Source organism: Chenopodium quinoa, unplaced genomic scaffold (genome assembly GCF_001683475.1).
Source record: "Chenopodium quinoa cultivar QQ74 unplaced genomic scaffold, ASM168347v1, whole genome shotgun sequence".
Taxonomy (NCBI): Eukaryota; Viridiplantae; Streptophyta; class Magnoliopsida; order Caryophyllales; family Amaranthaceae; genus Chenopodium; species Chenopodium quinoa.
The window spans coordinates 4,364,000-4,376,777 of NW_018743199.1; the positions used below are offsets into that span (position 1 = coordinate 4,364,000).

Here is a 12,778-nt window from a genome sequence, read left to right on the forward strand (position 1 = left end):
GAAAGATGGATAATCTTACCAACGACGTTACTCAGATAAAATACAATACAACCATACTAATACCAAGGGCATATTTTGTATGGAGTACTCTGTATTGTAATATACATACTTTGTAAAACTAGCTAGAGTCCTCAGATATGAATTAACCCTTCTACCTAGACCTCTAGAGGCAGTACAATTAACAAATATAATTGTGGAATGCAAAGTTATTGAAAATCAACACACAAAGAGTGTACTATATAAAACGAAATGCTACTATTTTCACTATATGTCAAAAGTGACAACTTTGCAAATCTAAACAAGCATTTCTATCCTCTTTCTGAGTTCTTCTGCAACTCCGTGTTTGGTCCCTGATTATTTTCGTGAAAAACTGAACATAAAACTAATGTAAAATATGCGTATATAAAAATTAGTCCATATGAGAACATGTTGAAAATTGTATTTCAGATTGTACAATGCAGCTTACAGAAACTTGCCAGTCTCTTCTTACTGCCCTTATGATTCAGCTTCCAGCCCTATCTAAACTAGAAAGAAAAAAAAATGATGCAACAAAATGAATAAGATATACAAGTTGAGAAAACATTCAACTGACCGATTCCCAGCAATATATGCAGCAGAGATATAATCAGCAATGTATGTATATGGCAACTGAAGAAAATTTGTAAAATGTGGCATCTCAAAATCAGTATTGTTATGTCTTGAAGACTATCTTCTATGCTTTTAAACCGCCAAGCTTGATTAGAGCCTCTCTTATGTCATCAAGGTTACATCCTCCAGTATGGATAATGTTGGGGCTGTCAACAGGGATAACATGCTCCAAAGGATAAGTTCTGATAGCATGAAGTTTATTAGCACTACTGCAAATGCCTTTGAATACAACTGTCTTATGGACTCCACCCAACAAGCCTTCATAATCTGTATCTCCCGATTCACCAACAAAAACCACAAAATTGGACAACTCTGCTCCCCAACGCATATAGAGGTATCTGCTCATATATCATACATAACTTTTTAGTGAGTGAATGAGAAATTTAAGTTGTTGCAAGTAATGGAAACAAGGCCTAGAAAAATATGCTATTCAATATAGGAAAGAATGTACAATTTTTCGAAACTGAAGTCTAACAACTAACAAGTCAAGTCTCTCTTCCAGTTGATCAAACAAGCAGAGATGAACTATTTGACTACAAAATGCCTTAATCTCCCAATGCATATCTTAGTGCTTGGGATCTGGAGGCATTAGACTCTGAGTAAAAAAAAAAATGAGATCTTTATCTGCATACCTTAGTGCTTGGGATCTGGAGGCCAATACAGGAATCACATTCAATCTGGTACCATTTTGGCAATATATTGCATGGCATCGAAGAGCCTGGATTCTCATCATTTTCCTAATCTCCTTAGCAGAGGGTGCCTGCAAATTGAGACAGGTCAAAGATTTTTTTGATACAACTTGAAATAATGTAAAGGACAATGGCCATGTACGGTAGCACAGTGAAATAAGAACTGAAGCAGCCAAACGCTTCAGTTCAGATTCTGATAAGAATTGGAATATATAAAAACTAGCAGAAAACATCAAAATATAAGAAAGACTTTATAACTGCCTTCTGCTCGATCTAATCTGCATGAAATTTCACCATGGTCAAAGTAGGAACTACTTAAACAGATGAACAGAAGGCAGGAACTTTGGACTTGAACAATAATTTCATAACAAGAATATCTCAAGCTTCATGTTTGATAGAGCCATAGAGGTATATACTGCAGTCCAAGCTCTGTGTAAATATAGCTCCACAGAATATCTAAAACCATTACTGTTCCAGTGCACTAAACAATTTGCCTAAGCAATGCCCCAAAAGACACGCATGTAAAGAAAGAAAAAAGAGTAAGCAATGTATATTCTTTATAGTATCAAGTAAAAGCATTGTATATTCTTTATAGTATGAGTTAGAGAAATTACCAAAGTGAAATCATTCACTTTAAATGTATAGCAATGAGTTGTAGAGCTAAATTCATCCGCAGTAACAATATTTGGAGCATTCTCTCCCTTTTTCTCATTGACTGAAGCAGCCCACTTCACTAAAGTCTTCCACAAACCTTCTCCTCCCCAGCGATAGTCAATATGTGAATAGTAGTCTTGATCTAACACAAACGGAGACTCTGTTGAGCTATCCTCAGAACCCATAGACGGATAGTAAAGTTCACTGCCACTGTTACAAATGAATGCATCAAAATCTGTAGGCTTCAAACCTCCTGAAGCCAAAAGAGAATTAACCTCAGATAAGGTCATAGATGTTGACAGTACAATTCCAATAAATCCTGTCACTCTTTGCTCTCCAGCAATAGAAATAATATTCTTTATAATTTGAAGAAGATCTGAAGTCACATCACAATCCAGAGCAATGACGAATATACACTTTCTCCTCCTAATAGCTGGAAACTTTAGATTACCAACATCAACCTGTGCTTTATCCATTGACTTTGACAATTTTGAGACTGCATTCTCTATTCTTCTCTTTGCATTTCCTACAGCTTCTTCGGAATCTAGTGAATCATCAAAACTGTTGCCTCCTTCAGTCCTCTCAGCATCTAGTGAAAGCTTTAAGTTTAAAGATATATCATGAATGTCTTTCAGAGAATCACCGGGCGAATCTGTATCTGAATTTTCAGATCCTTCATCAACTCTTCGCCAATTTGGTTGCCTAGGTCTGCAACTGGCTATGCGGGACAAATAATTTTTACAGTGCTCTGGCCATGAAAAGAGGTGAATATTTTTCAACCCATTCTGTCTACACTTCATCCATAGGTGTTTTTCTGCTACAAGCTTCAAGAGAGCATCAGCAATAGATTGCTGATCATGAGGATCAATGAGAAGCCCATTGTCCAGAACCTGACATCAATCCACAAGTAGTTAGTGAAAAACAGCTATCAACATCCAGTATTCATGTAACCACATTAAGCATTACAAATTAACTGACCCCAATAATGTCAACAGGGCCTCCATTCTTTGTTGCGACAATTGGCAAACCATAGGCAGCAGCCTACACATTGAAAGAAAAATTAAGAAACACTGTCAACTGCTAATAGAATAAAGTTATGGCTGTAAAACTTCAAAAAATGATTAAAACAGCACCTCAATTAGAGTCAGTCCAAATGGTTCAATAAACGCAGGATTGATGAACACACCCTACAAAGCACCAAAAAGTGGGATAAAATCATTATGACAGTAAGAATGTACAGCATGCATTACTTAGCTTCAGTATGCCATGAAAGTAGCCTTGATAGGCATAGAGTCTAGACTCAAAGCATATATAAGCCCCTACCATCCATGTAACCATGACTCACTCCAAATGATACTCCCTTTGTGGAAAATAATCATCAATCATGCTAATTTGGATAGAGAGAACATACTTTGTAATAGTTTATGATTGGACTTTCCAAGATGCATAATACCAAGTGATGAGAGCAAAAGGGAATGACTCAATTATTTTACATATAAATATATCCTTAAGCATGAGAGACAAGAAGAATATGACGACTATTTCCTGAAAAAGTAAATACCATGGAAGAAACTCAAAGCATAATGCTATGGCCAGATCATTTTAAAAGGTAGACAATCATTTGGCGCTGTATAATGTTAAAGTTACTCTGGAATAAAGGGACAACTGATGAAAGAAATATCAAATTAAATGTTCAATGAAAGCTTCCTTGCTACATATAATCAGCTAATCTTCATTGAACTGATGACCCATGGAAGCATGACTAAAAGGTTAATAACAAGACTAATACCATTACCAAGCCCATTGGCAACAAATGCCAGCTACTTAAGAGCTAAATAAACAGACATTGCGGTTCTGATGTCTGTCACTAAAGCTTAAAATATGGTACATACTCTCTTCACCTGAGAATTATAGTACCTTTGTTTTGGCAGCCAGACGATATATATCAGGAACAGCAGACTGCTTGTGGTGCTTAGGATATGCCACTTGACCATACAGATCATACTTGTCAATCAATTTGAGGATAGATATCAGGACAGATGCATTTGTAGCAGACATTTCATCGATATCATCACGATTTCCCATAATCAAAGTCTGGAAGAGTAAGAAGAAAGAGAGAATTACACAACACTCTTTCTGAGATGGGCATAATAATCTATTAGCCTACGTAGCTTAATGTAACAAGCAATTCTTTTATAGAGCTTATGAAGTCAGATGCCCTATGATACACACAAAGAGAAAATAAGATCAGATAGGCATACCAGGTTTGCGAGTTCCCTCAATGGACGGCACTCACCAAAAGCCTTGACTAATGTTGTAAGGTTCTTTTTTGGATCTGGCCTGGCTAGAGCAAGTATCATTGGTTTGCGCCCATTTGTAAAAAAACGCATAATCTGCCAAGAGATAGGGTCAGAAGTATGCAGATTATCCATATGTCAAAGCCACCCAAACTGCATAGCAAGTTGCTAAAACAAGATACTAGCCAGCTAAAAAAGAAGAAAAAGTAAGACATATATCTCTTAGTGAGTTATTACACAGAAATGCTCCACTGACCTCAGACCATATAGGTGGATCTGGATTGGCATTGCTATCTTTATGTCCATCAAGATCCGTTTCCATATCAACGTCATGTGGAGCGATATGGTGAAATTCCATGCCAGGAGGAATTCTCTGAATGATTACAAAACCTCCATTATAAATATGGCAAACAAGCACAAAAAAAGAAGCCACAGAGAAGGGGAAAAAACAACAGATAACTGCAGGTCTATGTAGATAGTCTTATAGATCATTCCAGAAAGAAAGTCATAAAAAAGAAAAAGGTAATGAACACTCACAGCCATACGGGGCATAAATCTGCCATGGCAGCTCACACCACGTCTCATCCTAGCTCTTAGTTTGCGTTCTAGAACTAGATCAAATCCATCATAGAGCTGCCACTGCTCTTCAATTTCCTGCCTAGTACTGGTGATAATTATTTCAGAGGCATCAATGCACAACTCCTCAGCCTCTATGCGTCGCATTATTTTGTATGTAGCATTTATTTCTTCCCTAGAATGTCTTCCCTGTTTCAACAGCTGTTCAAGCTTATCTCGTCCAAGAGAATGACCAGTAAAAACCATTGGCACATTTAAAGCACCAGATAGAAGGGCAGCAGAGTCTCCAGCATCTGCATAATGCCCATGGATTGAAGCCGGCCAAACAGGCAATCCACCACCAATTTGCTCACCAAGAACCTTGGACATCTGTTTTATGTGACTTAGTGCCCCATCGACAAACTCTGGAATGTATGGCCAAAGTAACTCTTTTGCTATATATTTGTCCCTTGGCCCAAATGGTATGCGGATTATATAAGCACCACTACTCTCTCCAAGCTGCTCTGTTGTAATCTCTCTTGGAGACAACATCTCAGTAGGTTCACCATAACTCCAATCTACCCCTGGAGCTGAAACCTGTCTTGTCAGTAGATCAACGCGGTAAACTCCAGGCATTGACCCAAGTGCCCTTGCAAGTTCTACTACATACTTTACCTGAGTAACAATCATGATGACATATCATGTCAGACCACAAATAAATCTTCCAGTACACAGACAACAGGTCAAAATGAAAAAAATGCTAAAATAAAACGCAAAAGCTACCTGACCACCTGTATCAGAATCACGACCAAGTTCCATATTTTCCCCACGTATCAAGCCATGAAGGCTGCAACAACATTGATTGTTAAAAACAATAACTTACAAGAATCACAAGTATTTCAATCTAACTCGGCCCTGAAAGAAATTTGTTCTAGAGAAAATCTATTAAAATAGATATGAATAAAACATAGCTAAACAACCATGTATCTCTAATTCTCTATTCTTGCCTTATTAACACAACGTAGAGTTTTTTCTCTTTAAAGGTACTAGCCCAATTATCCATCATTTCCACCGAACTTATCCTACGCATTCTTCCTTTAGTGCTATCACTAGCAAATGACATATCGGCTACAGTGTCTCCCTTCTCTCCTTCTGACAAGTCTTCGGACATATCAGCAGTAGCTTCCCTGCGACCTTTTTCGCGTTCCACGTGGCGTTTAGCCACACGCTGAGCTTCCTCTCCCTCGATCTACATACAAATTGCATATGAGAAGCAGAAAAATAACGGCAGCAGAAAAAGCCATCCAGAACTGACATCAATTGCACATGTCAAAATTAATATATATGCCAATGAAAATTCATTTGTGAAGAATATTTGCCTGCATATCCCTAAGGCCCTCTAGTTTAATACTTGGTAACTAACAAAATAGAGCAAATTAATAGTACCTGTTTCTTTTTGCGTGCCAAGTTCCATATTCTCCAACACAGATTCTCCAACCGTGTATTCCTCTCTTGAGGGCTGCGAGTTGATGCAGCCTATACAAACAGGGAAACACTGAAATCTTCAGAATGCCAAAGTAGTAACCAAAAACAGCATTCAAATCCAAGATATAAGGAAAATAAAAGTTGATCCTACAATGTACTACCACAACTCCACAAGTCAAAACTAAATGAATCAATACGCATCGAAATAATTTTAAGAGGGAGGAAGAAAAGCAAATAAGTACATAATAAAACAACACGGATTATTTCTATGAAAAAAATCATACTACAAAGTACAAACCAATGTTTACAGAAGCAGGGGAAAACAAAACTCTTGATTTCAGAACTGACAACCAACAGTAACATAAAGCCAGTGAAAACAGTAGAAAATTTCCAAACCTCATCCAAGTATAACCCTGCTCGTTAGTATTCCTGATTTAAGAGCAAATCCATATTACAGTTATTATGTTCATGCGGTCATGCCTCAATACTTGTTCCATTTTTCAGCTAATGCCATCAGTCATCTCTGTCAATAAACATTCATACTTCTATAATAACTTGCTAATCTACATTGGAAATATTCTCCCTTTTCATTTCTGTGATTAGCTTATCTCGTCCCAAAATAGTGATCCACATTCAAATTGGTCTCGTTGCCAAGCAAACTAAAATTTTACTCGGAACAAATTTGATATTACTAAGATCTCAGTGTCTTAATTTAATGCACATAGCAAGCCTAGTCCACACAATTCTGGCAACAGCTTATTCAAATTATATTTTCCATGCGTAATTGTGTATCAATTACTAATACTACCTCCATTTTTGTATGTTAATTGTACATCGATGACTATAATTACATGTTACATCCATCATTTTATTGCAATCAGCAAGGACACAGTTCTAGTAAAACCTGTTAAAATTTTTAGGTTCTATGCGTAATTGTGTATCAGTTACTACCTCCGTTTTTTTTACTACCCACTTACTAATTTTCGTTAAAATAAGAAATTTGACCATAATTGTGAGTTATACACTTGTACCTACAAGAAATAAATTATCAGGTAGGATCTTGTTACATTTATTTCAGTTTGTAAACTACTTTAATACGGAGTACTTTACATAATTAACTTCAAAATAAGACCATTTTGGGATCTCATTTGAACAACCTTCAGCTCACCCAGTAGCAAATTAATTAAACTCAAACAAAGTAAGAGCTCGTCCAAAATGAGCTCCATTAAATCCAATCATACTATAATATTACATTAACATTTCACTATCATCCGATCTCGATTCGTTTACACCCTATTTGGTTCGACTCGTTTACACCCCTATCATCTTGACTCGACTTATTTACACTCTAATTAACAATTTGTTCAAGTCCTCCAAGTAATTTTTCATATAAACAAATACTGAATAGAAAAATAACAACCCTTTTTCACTGGTTTCAATAAACTCCAATTCCCATTAAATAATTAATTCAAAAACTAAATAAACCAGTCAATCATAGCTAATCACACAACAACACGTAAATCAAATAAATAAAATACTCCAATAAACTTACAATTTACAAACCAACCACATAACTCCACAATTACGCAATTAGAAAAGAAAATAAAAAATCAAATAATTTAATTATTTAATACATGATTCATCAAACAAAACCAATCAAAATCAAAACTCCAAAAAAAAACAAATATGAATAAAAACGACGAGAATTATCAGAAAAAAGAGGAGAGAGAAAGAAACATTACGCGAACCCAAGAGCGATGAAGATCGGTTTCATCAAACCCAGAAATAACCTCTTCGACAAAATAACGAGAAGGACTAAAATGGCCTCGTTCACGAAGAAGCAACGAAGATGGTGAAGACGACGACATTTTGCCATTAGAAGCGTCGATACCTTGACCTCCAACATCTAAAATGGCTTCTAGATAACTGTTTATCCAGTCATTTCCCGCCATTTTATTCAATTTCAGATAAAATTCTGTGAAATTGAATTTAGTCTGTAATTTTCTGGAAGAAGTAGAATAAGGGAGGATGAATAAATGGCGTAGGTGAGAGAGAAAGGAGAAAGAGAGGATTGACAGTTATGAGGGCGTAACTACAGGTGGCGAATTGTAGGGTATGAGAGAGAAAGAGAGATGGAAAATAAAATTACAAATATTCTCTTTCTGGAACGGTCTTACTTAAATAATAATGTGATGAAAATAGTGATTTTGTTAAATCAAATTTTAAAAAAATAAAATAATAATCATCATGCATTTGTTCCTATTGGTGTTTTATGGGCGTGTTGGGTAAAATTAGTTGATTTTAGGCTTGTTATGTGTTCTATGTGGAATTGATAGGTAACTCGTCTTGTAATTTTGAGGTCACTAAGCTTGTTCGAGCCTCACCGACTACATAATAGATGATTAAGTAGTAAAAGGCACTATTATATATATATATATATATATATATATATATATATATATATATATATATATATATATATATATATATATATATATATATATATATATATATATAACTTGAATAAAGACACCTAAAAAATTCTCCAAAAGTTGTTAAACCCTCTATACTTATACTTCCTCTGTTCTTTTTTACTTAACCTGCTTTTTTTATTATGTTTTTCAATGCAAAACTTTAATGGTCATTAACTTTAATTCTCCATATTTAAAAAAAAAATAAAAGTTATATATTATGATAGTACTTATTAAGACGAACTCAAAATGATTCAAAATGAATATGTTATTCTTACATATTATTCACAAACCACGGTCAAAGGAGGGATGGTGAATAGTGTAAAAGTTAAAGCGGGTCAAATGAAAAAGAACCGAGGAAGTAATTATTAAAAGGCCTACATAAAATAATTTCTAACAGTGTTAGATTGTACTTCAAAAGTTTTTAGCAAATATTACTTGTATAAATTGATTAATTCCTTTGCTTTTAGATTGATTATTAGAGGCAATAATTTGACTTTTGCACAATTCACATGTCTCACTTTAATCGTAATTAACTTAATCATAAATTAAAATATTATAAGTATATGCGTGTAGTTTAGACAAACTACAAAGTAAGATGCTTTTAGAATAATATCAATGAAAATTTCTATGATATCATATTTGCATAGATATATATTAAATTATTAATGATCAATGACAGTTGACAAATGTGTTAGTCAAATTAATCTAAAACGGAGCTACTGAGAATAGTGACGCTCAATCAAAAATTGTGTTACCTTTCTGTTATAGATAGACATTATAGCAAAGCAAGTCGGCAAGCATGTCCTTTCTATATACTATGTCATTTTCTTAAAAACAAAGTTATAAAAAATGGCTTTTTTGCTCTCGTTAATTTTGTGACCTCCCTTTTCCCTCTTGCTAAGGGGCTGATTTAAATTTTATTGTAAATTGGTTTTTGATAACTTTATTTGGCTTATTGTTTTAGGTATGTGATGGAGAATATTACTTTTTAAAACTAAAATAATTAAATAAATAAAAAATAAAAGATGGAGAATATTACTACTCCATATCTTACGGATTGGGTTCACGTTCCCCTATTAAAGGATTTTAATATATGTGGAGAGAATTTTAGATTAGGTTTTTGGAATTTGACTAAGTACATTATTATTTTGGATAAAAAATGAAAGGATAGGCAATAATTTAAATCAATAAAACAAAGAGATATTTTCATATGTTCGGATATTTACTTTGGAGTGTGAGTTAGCACAAAAATGAATTGAAATGAATTTCTTATTTTGTTTTCAGATATTTAAATTGGGAAAATTAATGGCTCATTTCCTTGACCTTATTTTCCACCCTTTATTTCAAATGGCAAACCACTTTTTGGCATTGGCAACACCAAAGATAGGAGTAGTCAAAATTTGTGATGTAAAAATTAACTTCTTATTATTGCGAAAGACAATAAAAATCAAAATTATTCACGACGAAAAAATTATCCTCTATGAAATTAGATAGACCCATTTTGGTGGTAGTGGGTCGTATCCATCATCACATACAAAATACAAGAGACGGTGAAACGTACATAATATATATTAATATGCAATGATTATGATATACAATTGATGCTAACCATATATGTAGACTACATATAGTGGCATAAACAAAATGTTCATAATTAATCTTAGATTTCATCACAACTTAGTAACTTTTACATATTTAATTTCTTCATGAACTACCAAGAATAACATATATGCTGAGCTGATAAAAAGTACTGTATTCATATTCCTACTTCAGTTATCTTGGCTTAAATTAATGAAATAATTGAAAACGGACATAATCAGGAATGTTCCTTTGTTTTAATAATATATACCAAGTACCTTGATTAGCTGCTTGTCTTTTTGGTGCACCAGAAAGTTGTTCCCAAATCTTGTGGAGTATTTTCAACATTATGGAGCTACATGTAATAGAATAATTCGTCATAATAAATATATAAAGATGTTCTGTCAAACATGCTCATATTTCTTGTAAAAATAAAGTAGCTTATGCTTTATATCTCTAAAACTTAGTATCATCTAGACCTAGATTCCCATATTTCAATTCTCTCAATTACTGCTGTCAAATTTCAAACCGAAACCGTTTAACTGTCCGAAACCAACCGACCCAAGCAAATGAGAACCGAACCGATTAAAAGCCGATTTTGTAAAACCAAAAACCGACCCGAACCGATATTTAAGTAAAACCGAAACCGAACTGATCCGAATAATCTCAAACCGTATAAGAACCGAACCCGTTAACAAACCGAACCAGTTTTAAACCAAACTGAAATCAAACCGAACCGAAAAAGAATCGAACCGTTTCTAACCCGAAACCGTTTCCAACCCAAAACCGTTTGAACCGAGCTAAAAACCGTTTACACCGAACCGTTAACAAACTGCAACCCGTTTGCACCGAACCGTTTATAAACCGAACTGTCTATAAATCAAACTGTAATTTCGATCTCACAATAACTCATCAAATCATGATTATGACACATCAATTAGATGAATGAATAAGAAGCAGCTAATAATGTGATAGTAAAACATAATAATTCATTAATACACTAAACTTTTATAATCTAAGTTACTTCGTAATAAACTAGTAACATCAATATGACTAAACTTGAAAATAACATGATATGTATTTTTAAAATCGATGAGAATTTGTATATAATATAATGCCTAATGCCTAAATATGAAGTGATGAAGTCTCGGCTTGATATAAAACTTGTTAACCAACAAAAGGTTAGTTAGCAAGTACTATGAAATTTCAAACCAAAATTGTTTAACTACCCGAATCCAAACGACCCGATTAAAAACCGACTTTTTGAAATAAAAAACCATTCTGAACCATAATTTAGTAAACGTGAAATGGAACTGATCCGAATAACGTTAAATCGTATAAAAAGCAAACCCGTTAACAAACCGAACCAAAATAAAACTGAACCGAAAAAGAACCGAACCGTTTCTAACTCGAAACAGTTTCCAACCCGAAACTGTTTGAACCGGTATAAAAACCGTTAACACCGAGCCGTTAACAAACCGCAACCCGGCCGTACCGAACCGTTTACTTCCCGAACCGTTTACAACCCGAATCGAATTAAAACCGCTCAAGAATAAACCGAAACCGAATCGAACCGATAACTATTTAAACCGAACTGAAACCGACCCGTGATACATTTAAACCGATTTCAAACCGACCCGATTTAATACCGAACCGATTTCAATCCGAACCGAACCCGAACTGTCAAACCGTTTTGACAGTGCTACTCTCAATAATAGTCATGTTTGACAATTAGCTTTTAGTCATTAGCTGCTTTGGTCATTTGTTAGATATTTACATTCGAGAAAAACCTTTCATAATTTTAAATCACAATACATTATTCTTAATCAAATTAACAGAATAATAGTATAAAAATCAAAATATTTATTAAACGACATATGTAAGTAATGTAACCACTAATTTCATTAGAGAGTACATCCATAGCTCCAAAGATTTTATTCCTTTTTAGTAAAAAATTTCCAAAAATGAGTACTTTTAGAATTTAGCTGGTTTTTCATAATCTTCCCAAGTTAGCTTACGTTAGATAGAGTATTGTACGTAAGTTTAATCTCCCACCAAAAAAAACTTATAGTAAAGTATGTAATGAAAGAGAAAATATCTTGGTAGGTTAAAGCCAATAACACAATGACATATATATTCATATTGTCTCATATAATCATATTCCCATGTCCCATCAACATCTAATAAAATAGTTAGTTTATCACAGCATTAAAGATGCGATGTGAATATTCTATAGATTATGGTAATACATAAATAATAATCAATGAATTAGTTATACACAACAATTTGAGGTATCTGTCCATCACTTGATTTTGGCCATTAGCCTATATCATGATACAATACAATATGCTGTGTGATCTATAACAGAAATGAAATGGTTGGTTCAAATAAATTGGTC

General features: G+C 34.1%; 1 protein-coding gene across 1 annotated transcript; it reads right to left on the reverse strand.

The window, feature by feature from the left end:
* Positions 1-377: 377 nt before the first annotated feature.
* Positions 378-8,477, reverse strand: LOC110733612 (sucrose-phosphate synthase-like). Its single transcript, XM_021913678.1, has 13 exons — positions 8,071-8,477; positions 6,290-6,379; positions 5,851-6,092; positions 5,627-5,690; positions 4,826-5,518; positions 4,545-4,661; positions 4,253-4,384; positions 3,909-4,085; positions 3,125-3,178; positions 2,970-3,032; positions 1,952-2,881; positions 1,281-1,408; positions 378-986 (listed from the first exon to the last, which is right to left on the reverse strand). Exons 1-13 carry the CDS (start codon positions 8,278-8,280, stop codon positions 713-715), a joined length of 3,174 nt encoding a protein of 1,057 aa, XP_021769370.1. The 5' UTR covers positions 8,281-8,477; the 3' UTR covers positions 378-712.
* Between the last annotated feature and the right edge of the window lie 4,301 nt (positions 8,478-12,778).

Bases quoted from the DNA above. Each gene is read 5' to 3' on its own strand.
- LOC110733612 (XM_021913678.1), bottom strand. From the start codon at position 8,280: ATGGCGGGAAATGACTGGATAAACAGTTATCTAGAAGCCATTTTAGAT. The intron at 6,380-8,070 runs GTAATGTTTCTT...CTGTTTGTATAG, and splicing joins TTCATCGCTCTTGGGTTCGC to GCTGCATCAACTCGCAGCCC. The intron at 1,409-1,951 runs GTAATTTCTCTA...CTCAATTTGCAG, and splicing joins AAGTGAATGATTTCACTTTG to GCACCCTCTGCTAAGGAGAT.